This window comes from Crassostrea angulata, chromosome 8 (genome assembly GCF_025612915.1).
Source record: "Crassostrea angulata isolate pt1a10 chromosome 8, ASM2561291v2, whole genome shotgun sequence".
NCBI classification, from domain to species: Eukaryota; Metazoa; Mollusca; class Bivalvia; order Ostreida; family Ostreidae; genus Magallana; species Magallana angulata.
In genome coordinates, this window is record NC_069118.1 from 54,483,431 (window position 1) to 54,500,030 (window position 16,600).

Below are 16,600 nucleotides of genomic sequence, written 5' to 3' on the forward strand. Positions count from 1 at the left end.
TCATCTCATAAATATAACATTCTATTCTTTGTACATTACGTGATACATGCAATGAAATTCAAAGTCGTAGTTTTGTTCAATTCGAGTGACCTTTTTGCTCTTTGCTGTTAAATGGATACATTAAACTTCAATCTGCATATGGTCTATTATATGATTTGTAATACAATTACTGTAACTGGAATTATTAACTTTGCAAACACATGATATTAGATCGAATTTAATAAACTTCATTCGTATACATTTCCCACGACGTCTATTATTCAGAATAAATATAGTTTCTCAGCATTTCAGTCTATTTCAGAACTTTTCCTAAAGTTAAAATCACGCACCATTTTTTGAAAAGCACTAGAAAAACTCAGTATTGATATGTTTTTACTTATTCAAAATGATTTTCGTTAAGTCCAAAATGGTTACATTGAAGGGTATAGAAAAAGATACAATACATGCATGATCGATTCTCTATAATAATACAGAGGTGCATATGTATTTAAAAAATATATATGAATAGGTCCCGCCAACTTTCGTTAAAAAAACAATTATTTTGTAAATCTAACAATTTAAAACGACAAAAATCCCCATACTTAGTAACCATGAACCGTTTTACCAATTAATTGCTATTTTAGATCAGCCAATGAACGCTATCATAACCGTAATATTGAATCGGGCTCGTGATGGTACATCATATAGGTCGGGATCAGGGTATTTTGATACACGTTCGACTTTCCTCTGTAAAACTTCGACGGACGGTGTTCACTTAGTACGAGAAAATGACGGAGGAAAAAGCGGTGACAGTTTTCAGGGATTATCTAAGGATTAAAACTGTACACCCAACACCGGCCTACGGTAAGAGACAGAGACGTTGTTTGGTGTTAGTTGTTTTTTTACGTGTTCCATGCGTCATACAAGTGTTCATGTGATCATGTGATGCAGCAGTTATACAGTATACTCAGCTTTCTACTCTAGTGTGAGACCCATAACACTCAAGTGGACAAATTCATTTGCAAACATGCATTTCTTTTATATAGTTTTTTTTTCTAACCGGGATGTGATGACACTGTGCATAACGTCATTACTAATGGTAGTGCAAATAGCAGAGAATGCATGACTTCATCCAGACATAAGAAGTTTGAACTTTACACATGAATTGAAATTGCAGAAAAATTAATTGGAATGTTGCTGAACCCCCAAATTAAAATATAAGTTAAAAAAATTGGATGAATAAACTGAACTGCTCTTGATCTTTGCCCGTTTGGTATATTCCTGCCGAGATTGGATAGGCTTGATATTTTGACTGTCACCTTTACCGAATCTTGAGACAGCCCTTCATAATGCGACAATTCAGTGAAGGTGTCAGTCCAGATCAAGGAGAGCCGAATCTGTGCTGAGTTTACGTGCTTGGTATTGTAGTAGAACGGTGTCCTTGACTTATTGCTAAGCAAACGTCTGGCTCAAGCAATCTAGCGTCTATTTTAAGGGTCATTATATTTACGTGCATGATGCTGAGTGTATTTTGTACTTCAGTTACTAGAAGGACCTGACATGTATTTATTTAATCATTGTTTGATAAATTACTTAGATCCTATCTTTATATATATTCGGGTACATGTATGTGTCCTAGGTCTTTAATGCAAGATATTCAGGTACACGATAGTGTACTCAGTGTTGATTCTCATACGCTCATAAGTCCGGCCACGATATGCCAGTGCATACAGTCCTTTAAATAGGTTAAACGTGTGCTGATAAATAGGTCATTCGTTGTTTACCTATAAAGGTAACCTCCTTGTTTGTCAAAGTGATTGATCCAGAATCACGGTCAGCAAAATATACTGAGCGTATATTGGGAGTAGAAGTTTATAGAATATTTCTTCAGAAAATATAAATTTAATAAATGTGTACAGTGTCCGCAAATTGTTTTGCTATGTACTAGTATCCTATCCTAACGTGTATAATTTTCTTTCTTGCAGTTATCCTATTATATTTACATTCTACTGTGTTTTTCCATTAAATTCCGTGATGTTTAAATGCCTCTAAATGCAACAAGTAGTCAAAGGTCAAATTGACGAGTTTTATTATGACGTCACAAACGTTGAACGCTGTAAACTGCAACGTCACAAGCGAAAAACAAAGTTCACGCTTGTGGCTGTTACTGTGGCTCTTCCATTAATAGTAACTTACCCTTAGGATAAGATAGGAATTTTAAGGTATGAATCACATTTGCAGACAAGGCAAGAAATTAAAAAAAATGTAAATATAAGCATTAAATCATGATTTTTTGAAGTATACACTCTCATAACTGCAGTGGTGTGTGCATACAAATTTTCATAACGCGCTAACGCGCGTTACTCAATTTGTATGCACACACCGCTGCAGTTATGAGAGTGTATACTTCAAAAAATCATGATTCAATGCTATAATATATCTTGTATAAATCCTATGATATATAGCGTTATTATGATATCGTACGTAAATCCTTTTAGGTTTATCATAAATCAGTCTATCGGTTTTTCCGTTTATCATTATCGTTTTTTCTGTTGTCAGTTATCGTGTCGTACATTCATCGTTTTTTCTGTTGTCAGTTATCGTGTCGTACATTCATCGTTTTTTCTGTTGTCATCGTGTCGTACATTCATCGTTTTTTCTGTTGTCATCGTGTCGTACATTCATCGTTTTTTCTGTTGTCATCGTGTCGTACATTCATCGTTTTTTCTGTTGTCAGTTATCGTGTCGTACATTCATCGTTTTGTTCATGTGCATGCCGTTATTATTTAAATGTATTACATATTATACGTTGCCCCCGTAAACAATAATGAGTTAATTAAGCAACAACTACTTTTTAATTTAGATTTCTGTTAAAAATCTTTCTTCCCTTTTTTTTGACCGAAGGTTATAGGGAAACACAATAATTAAGTTATATAAATAATGGAAATTAATGAATGATGTGTTAAAACGAATTTAAAGGAACAAGGATTCATAGACTAGTTTGAGGTGTTTTGGATATAATGTTAAATCATACACGGTGGGCAATAAATTGCATAAAAATCAATTTGTATATTATAGTTGAACTCGTTGATTTCAAACATTATGTACATTGCTCTTACAGGATAATGATGACCTTAATATATCACATACTTTTTATTTATATAATATAGTACAAGTCTATTGTGTGCGCGATTTTTTCCATGCGACTTGATGTTGGGCTGAGCCGTTTCTCTGTTTCGTAATTAAAAAAAATGAATCTAAACGGGAAAAAAATCATATAGCATTTAATGAAGATCCTATTTTAAGGGTTTTATAGGAAACGATGGTTATTTCTGCATAATTGAACAGTGATGCTGTTAAGGTAGATTGCTAATTTTTTTTTTCAATACTAACAATTGTTTACTGAATAGTCTATCAACCGAGTGGCTTGAAACTGTTAGCGACCGATTGACGTGTTTGAATCTGGCTTCACATGTTCGAAAGTTTCCGATTAATTACTGAGCAAGTGAAAGACAAACATCAAACCACAATGTATCCGTACTCTAAAAATATTCTGTAACAAACTGTAAATTGGTTCTTTCCAAAGAAACGCTCTATAGTGATCATCAGTGAATTAATGAATTGGTATGCACGCCACTATAGCTGTAAAGAAAATGAATTAACATGTATGTCACTAGTTGTAAAGAAAATGTGTACCTATTTCCACCATCGTTTATTGGACTTTTTTTACGATGTACCTGTAGCTGCAGGCTGATGTCTACCCGACAGAGGTATATTTTTGTACTGGAGATACAACCTTACAATTTCCGTACATCGATCGAACATCTGAAACTCATCGGAAACATATTTAGAGTGTGTACTTATTAAGGTCCTCAGATTGACCTTTATATTATTCTGAAAATTTCTTCTTTGATCTTTTTCTTTATTCAATTTAGATGCTGACTTTAATCTCTCGCTCGTCTGTTTACCGATACATGACAATTCTTGGGTCTCATAACATGTCACGCGATGTTGATATAACTTTATATAACTCCATCTTGTCTTAAACAATAAATGAACTAGTATAATAATGTTATAATTGAAAATGTTCCGTTTTAAACTTTTATGGAGAGATAATTACGGTCGCGCACGTGGTCAATTCCAATAAAGCCCGGATGTCTTAATGATTGATTTGATCAGGTAACGACCGTAATGATCTCCTCATAAAAATCAAAGAATGATTCCTTGTTACAGCTCTACATACATAGACATTATCGCCACGTTTGATGATGATATGAAGTGCCTTTCATATTAGAATGATATTGAAATCACATTGACATAGGAAAGACATGCTTCCATGTATATAGAAAAAGTGGAGAGAATCTTTGCCTTTGAAGAAAACTAAAGTTACTGCCTGACGACTATAAATTGAATTTTTGTTCTTCAAAGTATTACAGTCTATAGTCATTGTTTAGGTTCATTTACTTTTAGTCATTTCTAGCTTTTGTCATACCAAACTGATGTTAACAATGGCATTTTTATTTCTGACACAGATGAAGTAGTTGTGTTTTTGGAGAATCTGGCAAAAGATGTGGGCATTCAGTGCAGGACACTCGAGGTACATATACTCAGTATTTAGGCTGAAAAAAATAAACTCAACAATGTTAAATAAAATCTATATTAGACAGAGATTTTTGCTTGACTATTTCATAAAAATTTCACCCTTTAAGGTTCCTCGACACACAAAAATTTTACTTGATAGATCGATAAAGAGTCTTTTTTGAAGTATGATTTAAAAAAATATGAAAAACGATTCTTTTTCGATCTATCAGATAATTCACAAGTGTGTTCCCCACCTTAAATGCAAAAGATTAGAAAACCCCAAGAAACAAAAAATAAATAAATAAAGAAACAATACTTGCGTTCTTATACAATATATCCATTAATGAATGATTCTACACAAACTTGTAGTATGGTGTGTACAATAACATGTAGTCTGAATTGTTAAAAAATATGCATTTATTTAGTCACTGATTTTTAAGAAATTATCCAATAATGAATATTTAAGTAATTAAAAAAGTTTAAATATTTCTACATATTGTTTACCATATAATTTGCTCGTTATTTTCTGATATTTTTATTCTCCATTTTGACAGGTGCATCCTGGGAGAGTCGTGGTGATTATGACGATTCCTGGATCTGACCCGTCCCTGCCCTCCATCATGTTGAACTCCCACACAGATGTCGTTCCTGTATTCCAGGTAGGTATAATCAGTATGTTTGATTAGGTCTCACCTGTTATTTAGATAGATATAATTAACCAATTAGCTGGAATTGGTCACTCCTCTATGTCCCAAACTCATTGCTAAAATGAAGTCCTGGCAGACAAATTGTTTGCTATAAAACATTTTTCTTTTGACAAATTTAGATTGAAAAAAAAATTGGTGGTGAGTGATTTTATACATCATCTTTTAATTAGAATATTTCACCTAAATAAAAGAGTCGGCTATGCTGGTCAAGTGCTGTAAGGTGTATGTTTTGTGTATGGCGCTATCTCAATAGGTACATTTTTGAGAAATACATGAAAGTTTTCATTATTCCGCCACTTGAAATTGTTAGTTATAAATGACTTTGGGCGTAATGGGTGCTAAGAGTATATCCTTCCCGTGGTTTCAATTAACTTTGGGGTGGGGACTATCTAATTTAACAGACATGTGAAAATACATTGGTTTTGGATAAAATATCGGTACATGTAAATATATTTTAATTTTAAGGTACCTCACTACACCTACACTTATACGTTTTAAGACACTACGTCACAAGATATCGATTTAAATGTTATCATAATGTTAAACTGTTTATATATTTCAATTGGGTTGTATATCGTCGTAGGTCGGTGGTTGAAGTAGTGTGCTTCTGAACCGCAAATTATGAGTTCGAATCCGCCTGGAGCTTTTGTTCATGTTAACTGATTTAAATTTTTGAAATTGTAATTTTTCATCCAAAATTGCACATTTTTGCCTATCATACTTCTTATCCATTATGATATCTACCATAATCAAGTAATTTTTGGCAGATTTCAGACAATATATCACGGTGTAGTGAGCCACCTTAAGTGTATTCGGGCATTAAGCATATGACCTCTAACACTTCAGCATCACATGATGATTGGTTGTTACCTTTTACAGGATCAGTGGGTGTGTGACCCGTTTGAGGCAAAAAAGATGGAGAATGGGGACATATACGCAAGAGGAACACAGGTACGGAATTGTCATTAAAATCAAAGTACCGGTAAATGTGATGTCATTAGACCCTTAGTCATGAAAAAAATAATTCATTAAAAAATGTCAGTATTATTAGTTTGAGGGTATAATTACCATAACATTTACAAGAGATTTGTTTCTTTGAGTCATTAATATTAAAATACTAGACTTTGACCCGTGCGTGCACGGGTTGACATAGCATATGATATCGGACATTTACGAAATAGATACATCGACACACCGTATATTGTTGACATTTGCATTACCAAGCTTTAAGCTTACAATAATGCTATTAATTTTACTACATTCTGCTGAGTTGGAATAATATAATCTGTGTCTGCCTCCCATATACCCGTAATGTAGCAGAAAATCGCATGATCGCTCCAAAACGATTTTGGAGAAAATTAATGAAGTTGCATTGAAAATAACAGTCAAATTGTTCATAACAAACCATGTTGAAGCTGTAAATACCTTTCTTCGAAAAGTTTAATTTTATAATTGCAGAATTCAACATTTCTTCAACAACGTTTTTTACACACCATGTTGACAATCAAAACTCCCGGGATTTTTTTTATAGTAAATGCACTGTGTTTGAGTTGTCACCCGTATTTTCTTTGATGAACAGAAAAAAAAATTCTAATGAAAATTTATACGCATTTGTTTTATCGTCTCTGAGTTTATCTATGCAAATGTGATATTGTGGAAACATAAAAGAAAGAGCCTCCCGTGATTTACCGTGAATGTAATGCGCATGCGCAAAATTGTAAAATCCAAAAAATTCAGATGATTTCCGGAATTTTTTGAGGAATTTTCGTTGATTATTAATTAGCGAAGCTTGATTGAGAAAAAATAAAAACAAATTGGTAATCTTCAAGTACCAATGATGTTTAGAATATATAAAACAAAAGACAGTACTCTTCCGATTAATTGGTATTAAAGCTAAAAAATTCGAGTCTATTATTTTAATATAGTAGTATAGATTTTATATCATTTAAATATAAGAGATTGTTGAATTCTACAGAGAGTCTCCTTGTGTATTTCAAAAACATTCAGATTTATTATAAGAAAAAATAATATTTTGATTACAGAATGATATATTATTTTCAGGACATGAAGAGTGTTGGCATACAGTAAGTTTCACCAAATCTTACAGCAACTTTATTCGAACGATTTAGTAATTAAAAAAATAAATCACTACCTAATATTTTAAAATGTTACCAATGTACGATATAATACAATGTATGTATTACATCCGAGTTATGTAACGGAAAGATTACATTCTCTTGTTAGAGAGACACAACATTGAGACTTACATGACTGTGGTTTTGTTTTAAGTATCTTGAATTATTTATTCACTTAAAGAGAAAAATGAAATTTTAAACATAAATGATACGTGAAATCAGGAGATTATGTGGGAAGAAAATGGTAATCTTTTATGCCTTATAATCTGAAGTTGTGAAAACATATTGAAACTGGATGTGAATATGAGTTAAATCATTATATTTGATCTATTTTAAAAAAAAAATAACATTATCGTCAATCAAGGTTCTAGAAAGATTACTTCACTTATGTGAAACAAATTTTAGTTCTGATAAAATATGCCTCTTTATGGCAAGTTTTATGTGAGAAAATCTTAAATAAGATGTTGCCATTACTGATTACACTTTATTTAAGCCCACATTTTGGCCTTTATGCTTGCAAATGGTTTGCTCCCTGTTGAATTTGCCCAGACACAGATATGTTTAAGAAAGAAAATTTGAGACATTCAAATTGGCTCAGACTTAATATTTCCTTGTAGTTTTATACAGTAATTTTACTCTTGTCCCTTTGATTTTGAGATATATTATGTAAAAAAATCATAACTTGCAATGCAGGAAGGGGATCCTTTTTTAAAACAAAATTCTACTGCAAAATTGGATCTTAATTGTTAGTTCTTTCATCTTCAATTTTTTCTCTTTGACAGGTATATGGAAGCCATTAGAAAACTAAAGAAGGAGAATAAACTAAATTTCTTAAGGACGATTCATGTTACATGGATACCAGGTACATTTATGGTATGAACACCCCACCATTTTTCCCTACCCCAATTATCCCGCATTTCCTGGACATCACACAAACGTGTTAAGGTGTGATTACCTCTAGGTGTGGTATTACTCATGTCCCTTGAGATCCTCGACTCACCTTATTTATCAACCTTTCGGAATTTTAAATATGTTGAACTCTACCTTCCTGTTTGTACTCAAATAAAGCTTACATAAAAAAACAACTTAAGTTTCTGATTTATTTTGCATATTTAGACATTGAATAAAAAATAGTTCCACAAATTCAAGGAACAAATAAATTTATATGGGAATTAATTATTCCAGGAACAAATTAAAATATAATGGAATTAATTTGAGAAATATTGTTACGTTACCTTTTATTGTCTAATATCTAGATGAAGAAATAGGAGGAAAACTAGGAATGGCCAAATTTGTTCAACACGAAGAATTTAAGAAACTGAATGTAGGTTTTGGACTGGATGAAGGTACAAAATAAAATGTTATAAAAAATAAAACATAATTTTGAAATGTAATATAATTTTTATTTCTTAACATAATTTTTGTATTGTTATATAATTTTATTCAAGTTTTTTAAGAGCAATTTTATTCCTTTCATAATTTGGCAAAAAATATTGCTTTGGACATGCTTAAAAGCTTTAAAAGCTGATTAGATTTTCCTGTTTCATTGACATGCCTTTGCTAGTGTATTTGTTTTGTCAATATTTTATGTTTGTCTTAAATACATGTAGTTTTGTCATCTTGAAAAAAAAAGTCAAAAGTTTGGGTCACAGTCGATCGTTGTGACTCCAATAAGCGATATGGTCCATATTGCATGTTACTGATTATAGAATTCTACTTTTTAGGTCTGGCCAATCCTACTGATGCTTTTACTGTGTTCTATGGAGAAAGAATTCCATGGTGTAAGAGTTGTTTGAGGATTGTATCCCATTGTAATAGATTAATGCAGTTCCAAGATGTTTATATATAAATTATATACTTTCCGTATGAGGAAATCTTAAGATGTTTATTTGTTAAATAGTGAATTTATATTTCATTAATTGGAATAACAGTTGATGACTTTTAATAGTAATCTGCCAATGGCATATATAATGAGAAACACAATTGTTTAACCATTTTTTCTCAAAAAATTTAATCAGGGATTCGAGTTCGATGTCCCGGAAAACCAGGTCATGGGTCAAGGTTCATAGAGGACAATGCGGCAGAAAAAGTGGTCTGTGTCCAAACAGTTCTCCAATTGATTTATATTATCATTGAAACAAATTTGTATGTCTTCCATGAAAATGGTTGTTAGTGTTTAAAAAAAAACCTGTCTTATTATAGGCAGAGGGGGTAAATGGGAAATAACCTTGCGTATATAAGCATAAGCAGTATGCCACTTGAACAGCTCGTTTTGATTAGTCAACGTAACTTATCAGAAGATAATTGACTTGTTCGAGAACAAACATCCAAACAAATGAATAGTTAATACTATGAGAAAAACCTATATTTCTAAATACATAATGTAGTTTTATAGTTTTATTTGCCAAAAAAAATGGTTTTACTATAGAAATATTCTAAATGGAGGCTTTTTATCATATCACACCAAAATTTGAGAATCAGTGGAAGAGTCTCAAGCAAGTTACTGAGGACAATTCTTAATAATGTAATCAAGGCCCGTGTCATGTTTTTGTTTATATTGGTTCCATACACCGTTATAAGTTCTTATTCAAGCTGATTTTTTTTATATCTGCTAATTCATTCTGAACATAAATAAGCAGTTCCTAGTGGTTGCCACATTCGTTTTAGGTCCTAACATAGAATTTCCTTTCATTCAAAATGTTAACGGAAACATGAACTGAGCTTTGTTTACACAATTAAGAATTGTGATCTCTGTATCTCGCTTTTAGCTCGTCAACTGCATTCAAATGTTGGTTGACTTTTAGAAATTCCTTACTGAAGCAATGCAAACATTAAAAACATAAAATATTTTTTTGACCAAAATCATGGCCATGCCCCTTTTAACTTTTAAAAATGATAGATTTTGGCCATAAACTATCAGTTAGAAAAGAATTATATAAAACAGTTTTAACATTTTTTATATCTATATCTAGAGCTATTCGTCTGAAGGTGGAAAATACAGTCTAAAAATGGCCACAACCACCCAGCCCGCTAAATTAAGATTTCATTTTAATCATGTTATAGATAATAGCTGCTTCAGATCTTCTTCAGAAGAATTTGGTTCGTTTTATTCTTATATGTACAAATACTATTCATCTAAACACTGTTTTTAGAGTGATTTTCCAGTAAGATTTTCACTTGAATTTTCTAAGGATGAATCTCTGCGAATCATCCACTGAAATATGACTCAAAGGTACATGTAACTAATAGGTGTCTTAATGACGTAGTTATGCCAATCGGTCACTTTTCCAGACCTTTCAGTTAACATCTAGTGGACTGAATGGTAGAAATTCACCCTGTGTTTTTGCTACTTATCACCAAATTAAATATACCCGTTAATTTGGTGCTAAGTGACGAAATGTTATGTAATACAGACACAAATATGTTCACTGTTTACAACTTTGATATTGGCGATTTGCAATGAGAAAAAAGGTTTTATTTATTAAGACTAGGGTACAGTATTTTTCCTGCCTAATTTTTAGACTTGTATATTAAGCGTGGTTGTTATATGAACAAATAGGCTATATAAAGAGTTTTCATTTTGATTTACAGAGAAAAGTAATAAACAGTTTTCTTTCATTCAGAGATGAGCAAGAGAAAAAGTAAGTTCATTAAATTTAGAATTTAGTCTTAGATGGAGAAATATTGGATCATATTATGACATAAATATTTGATTCTTTTATCTGAAGTTAACTTTTACATTTTTTTAAATTAAAAATATTTGCATTTTAGTTTGCAAAATTAACGTTCTTGATATATCAAATAGCCTCATGATGGATCTCTGTTTGTAGACTCAAGACTCATGGCTGCTTACGACTAGGTGATGTTACCACAGTGAATCTGACCAACCTTAAGGTAACACACCTATTTATTAACTGTCAATCATATAGAGACAAAAAGGATATATGTATTAATGAGTGAAAGATAAAATGTTAAAGGTAGATGCATTGGACCGATTGGGATGTCACTGTACATTGAAACTGTGTGAAAAAATGAGGATTTAATTTTTCCTCCTTAACGATATTTTATGTGTAAAATAACAGTATACTTTTTCTTTTGCAGGGAGGATTTGAACAATCACTGAACGTTGTTCCGACTGAAATGTTTTTAGGTCTGTACAACGTATTTAATAAAACATCAAGACTCATGGCTGCTTATTGAATTGAAGTAGCGAAATCATTTTCCTACCTGGTACCTCTCTACATCAAAACTAATACTTTTTTAGACACTCCGTCACAAGATGGCGATTTAATGTTTTGTTTAATTGTCTGTATCAATCGATTTGGTTTCATATCATCATAGTTCATCATAGCTCAGTATTGAAAGTATTAGTTGGGCTTGTGAACCGCAGATAATAAGTTAGAATCTGAAATTCTGTTCATATTTACTACATTAAGTTTTTGAAAATCATATTTTTTTTTATCCAAAATTGCTTATTGAATAGCCTCTTCGAGTTACATACGTCTTATGCATCATGCAGTCTATCATAATCAAGTAGTTTTCTGCTGATTTGGGAAACTATTTCAAGGTGTATGAGCCACCTGAAGTGGATTAGCTCTTTTTTCAAACAGAGACAGGACTTGTTCCCCGAGGGCTTGACCGAGGTGAAAGTCTCTGTTAATGGTTTGATAAAAGAGCTACTGTAACTTCACCTTAGAGGAGACGGTAGCTCGTTCTCTTGCAGGGCATGCCCAAGTATAAAATGGTCCTGTTTTAATTCAATCAATTTTGTGCGCAATGTGATGCCGAATAAAATGGTACTCGAATGTGGAGGTTTTTTAAAGTTAAATAGCAAAAGTTGAAAGATAAAACACTGTACGTTAGAGAAACATAAATAATGCATGTCCAAAAAAACCAATTTGATAAAATTTCAGACTAGGTGACATTGAAGTTATAAGTGCCTCTCCTATTGATTCGAAGTCATGAAATATTAAAAAAAATATGTAGTTATTCATTATTTGAAAGTAATAAAAAGGAAAAAGCAAATCATTGAGACCAGAAACATTATAAACCTTATGTAATTTTAATTCATATAGAGATGGGATAGATGGGATCATTGATACAAAAACAACCGCCAGTACAAAAAATATTTCTTTCATTGCTTTGTATTATTTTTTTTACATATTTCAAAATAACCTTTTATTCGGTCCTTTTCTATGCTTTGACATCACAATAACCTTCCTTTGGTCTTTCTCTGGGGTTTGACATCAGAATAATCATCTATTTTGGTCTTTTACTAGGGTTTGACATTAGAATCGCTCCTACTGAAGGCTTGAACGATTTCAAAACAATGATGGAGGAATGGTTGAAACAAGCCGGGGAAGGTATCACCTATGAATTTGTTCAAGTAAGTTGTCCTATGACGGTCATCAACAATATGACAGGCTCAACTGTCCCATAAATCACAGAAAAATATCATACAACGTGCGACACGAAGAGCCATACTCTGTAGATGTGTTTCTATATTTCGTAATTTTAGAGGGGCAGGGAGCACTGATGAGCAGTTAAGAAAGGAAATGTTACAGTTTCAGCCTATATCTCGCTGTAGTGCAATCTTGCCTTTATTCTATTTTTAAAGCCAAAAATATAATGATACAGTTTTCATTGTTTACTACAGCCATTGTTCTGTAGCAGTACCATCTTAATCGATAGTTACTTTTACAACCAAAATCTAATAATTTGCGTTGCAAATGTCGGCCACTGTTTCCAAGCAGAACAATTTTGTTAAAGAGATACCGGTACATTTACATACACAACCTGATTAAATGTGTCATTAGCATTACGTCATCCTGTGTTTGTAGTACAACCCAGCCCAAGGTATGACCTCCACAGACAAAAGCTGTCCATGGTGGAGCACCTTCACCTCTGTGTTTGAGAGACTGTAAGTATTAATTCCACAGAAGTACATGAGGGTTTATAAAATACCTTTATGAAGCAATTTAAAAATCAGTCATAGAAAAATATTGACCAGACCTCTATAACAACAAAGCCAATACTCTTAAACTGCAATTAATAAATCTGCATCAGAAAACTAAATTTTCTCTGCAATCCCCTGGTGAATTTAAATCAAACTTGCATAAAAAGACATTTAGTAAAAATCGTAAGTGGAGATGATTTTATAAATAAACAGAATTAAAATACGTATAAATATTGTCTGTGACCTGAAGGGAAAGATCTGGTAGTAGGCACCGATTGGATGTGTGGAGAAGGGATGCTCTCAAAATCAATTTAGAATAGACGTTATTGCTAAGGTTAGCTGTGTGACCCATGTCTTATTTAAATAAATGATCTATACATGTATGTATTAGATTCTAGGCCACATGTTGGACTGACAAGATATTCTTCATGACTTTTTATTAAGAAAAAACATGTACACTCAGTAATTTTTATATCGAACCATCCTGAATACTCTTAACTTTTTTAATATCTCAAACGTAAGATATGCATAATACTTCCTTTCTTAGTTAAACAGATAAATAATAAGTTTGCATTTATAGTCACACAAGTCGCTCACCATAGAGCCAAACGCCCCATGTTATACCTCATCTGTATTGTAATTCAAGGATTCTCTTTACAGAGGCATTACAATTGAGAAGGAAATCTTTCCAGCTGCTACTGATATCAGATACATCCGGGAGGTACGAGCTCTGTTTATATGCTGACTATGTAATTGATTTCGATACAGTTAGACTATACCAACAAGTCCCCATTCAAAATTCTGTGTCGCTAGTAACATTCAGTCTAACTCTTATTTTTACTCGTTTTAAGGTTTAAAAATATTTTGAAATATTATTTGAAAATGGATTTTATATTTCAGTACTGTGATTGTAATTAAACATAACTTGTCAACCTGGGTTTGGCGGGATATGCCTAAAACATTGACTGCTTTTGTTGGGTTTGAAACCTGGCAACTGATTCATAATAAAAAGCGCCATAAATACGATAATGCTTAACAAGCTACAGCAGATGACTATGAGAGCGGATAAATCCAAGGCCTAACCAATCTAGGTTAACGAACCATAATTGTATTTAAAGAGTGATATGCCTTTTAAAATAGTTTGTTCTTTGTAATGCTGTTTAAATTAATTACAGCTCGGTATACCTGCCCTTGGATTTTCCCCGATGAACAACACACCGATATTGCTTCACGACCACAACGAGTTTCTGAATGAGAAGGTTTTCCTGCGTGGGATAGACATCTACTGTGAACTTATCCCTGCTCTAGCCAACCTACCTAAGCAATAGTGTCATTGTGATGTCATCAAGACGTCAGTGTTATAAAAAGTTGTCATTATTGGGCTGCGCTTTATTAATATATACTTTTGATAACCATTAGGCATTGCCTAAAATTTTAATAAAATCTATACTTGAATAATTTGAATATTAATTTAAAAGTTTTTGAAAGCATTGAAACATCAAAAACGAGTTTACTAACTTTAATTTGGTTTTGATTAACTGACTATCAGAATTTTCATGTGGTGCAGAATAAAGACTATAGGTTAGTAAAATGATATTGTCGTAATTGTTTTAGGAGGAACATTTAGTTTGACCTAGGTAAATGTGACCTTAATATATAGTCCATATGTAGTCAGTTCACTGTAATTTTCGCTGATCATTTCTGATTTGTTCATTGGGATCAGATGTCGTGACTACCGGTTTTAATTGTTATGTATTTTTGTTTACTTTCTCTGTTTAGATCGTCTTTATAGTGGGAGAAATACGTCAGTTAACTTTTACATGTCTTGCTGAAATGGATCAATTAAAATCAATGTTTTGATGATTTTTTTCAAATTAAAATATATATTTAACATACGCAAAGGTTCAAGTTGAGAAGTTTTTTTTCACCAAAAAAATTTCTTGTGCAATGATAATTATATTCTAATACCCCCTTAAATTCTTATGTATTTATTAATAAGATTAATAAGAATTCCAAACAAAAGATATATAAAATTAAAATTCATAACGAGTAAAGAAACTACATTTTGAAAGTGAAAAAATCCATATATTGATCACAAGCTGAACACAAGTCAGGGATGTAAATGATTTGATTATATATCTATGTATTTAAGATTTATGGTGCTATGGTTGTAAGGGTTTATATATAAAAATCAAAGAGAATGAGTGTAAAGTTGATTTTTTTTTTACAATAAATGCATTTATTTTAAAAATATAATGGTGTTTCACTTGTGGGCGTTGTCTGTATTCAGTCTGTATTTAGTTCCAGTTTCTCCAATTTTTTGAATGATTTTGATATACTTTTTTAGAAATAAAGAAATTTTAAAGATGTTTGACTTGAGTTTGAGATACCTTTTTCTGTATTTGAAAAGGTTTTTTTTTTTTTTAGATAAAATTAGATGTACATCTTTAAAATATATGATTGATTTTTTTCTTTTACGAGAATCTCATTAAAAATCGGACTAGTTATCTTCATTAAGGATTTAAACTCTGATATTGATATACACAAAACCTAATCTTTCTAAAAACGAAGACAACATCTAAAATTTGAGAGTAAGAAATATAGTTTGATGCGAACAGGAATATGTAATAATATTGATTATGTATATTTTTGTTTTAAATAAACAGGAATGAAAACAAAACAAATTTTGAATACTATTTTGTAGTAGAAGAATATTTTTTAAGCAGGCTATAGCTTCGGTGCATGGTATACCGGATGTTGATTAATCAACAGTTTAAATCGTTCTATTCACGAACATGCATGTAGTTCCAAATAAAGTGGCACGGTGACTCAAAATAGATGTTTACTTTTTGATTATGACAACGGAAATAAAAAGAGCTTCTTGAAATTTTATCATACGGAAGGTTTCACGCATCACAAGTCATGACCTATCAATTTACAGGTTATTAAAACTCTTCTGGAAATTGCAAATCTAAACAAACCGAGTTGTTTTGGACATTGGTTTAGTGTTAATTGATTGCGATTTCTGTCTTAAAATATTTAGAATGGGATTGACACATTGCATTTAAAGAGAATGCATCTTAATAAATTTATATAGTTCATGAAGACATCGTGTTTCAATGAGAGGATTCTGGATCATGATGTATGCCAGGCTGCAGTATTTGCATTCCCTTGCGTTTGTGTGGCTATGAAGCGGATGGAAAACTTGATAGTTTTGTGTTGACCAAACGCGTAATTCTATT

General features: G+C 32.0%; 1 protein-coding gene across 1 annotated transcript; it reads left to right on the forward strand.

Annotated features, from left to right (window-relative positions):
- Positions 1 to 694: 694 nt before the first annotated feature.
- LOC128159489 (aminoacylase-1-like) lies at positions 695 to 15,625 on the forward strand. The gene is made up of 16 exons (XM_052822606.1): positions 695 to 843; positions 4,512 to 4,576; positions 5,115 to 5,219; positions 6,147 to 6,218; positions 7,329 to 7,351; positions 8,185 to 8,264; positions 8,659 to 8,748; positions 9,127 to 9,183; positions 9,421 to 9,494; positions 10,994 to 11,043; positions 11,233 to 11,296; positions 11,504 to 11,552; positions 12,682 to 12,788; positions 13,243 to 13,322; positions 14,019 to 14,079; positions 14,534 to 15,625. Exons 1-16 carry the CDS (start codon positions 768 to 770, stop codon positions 14,684 to 14,686), a joined length of 1,206 nt encoding a protein of 401 aa, XP_052678566.1. The 5' UTR covers positions 695 to 767; the 3' UTR covers positions 14,687 to 15,625.
- The last annotated feature ends 975 nt before the right edge of the window (positions 15,626 to 16,600 follow it).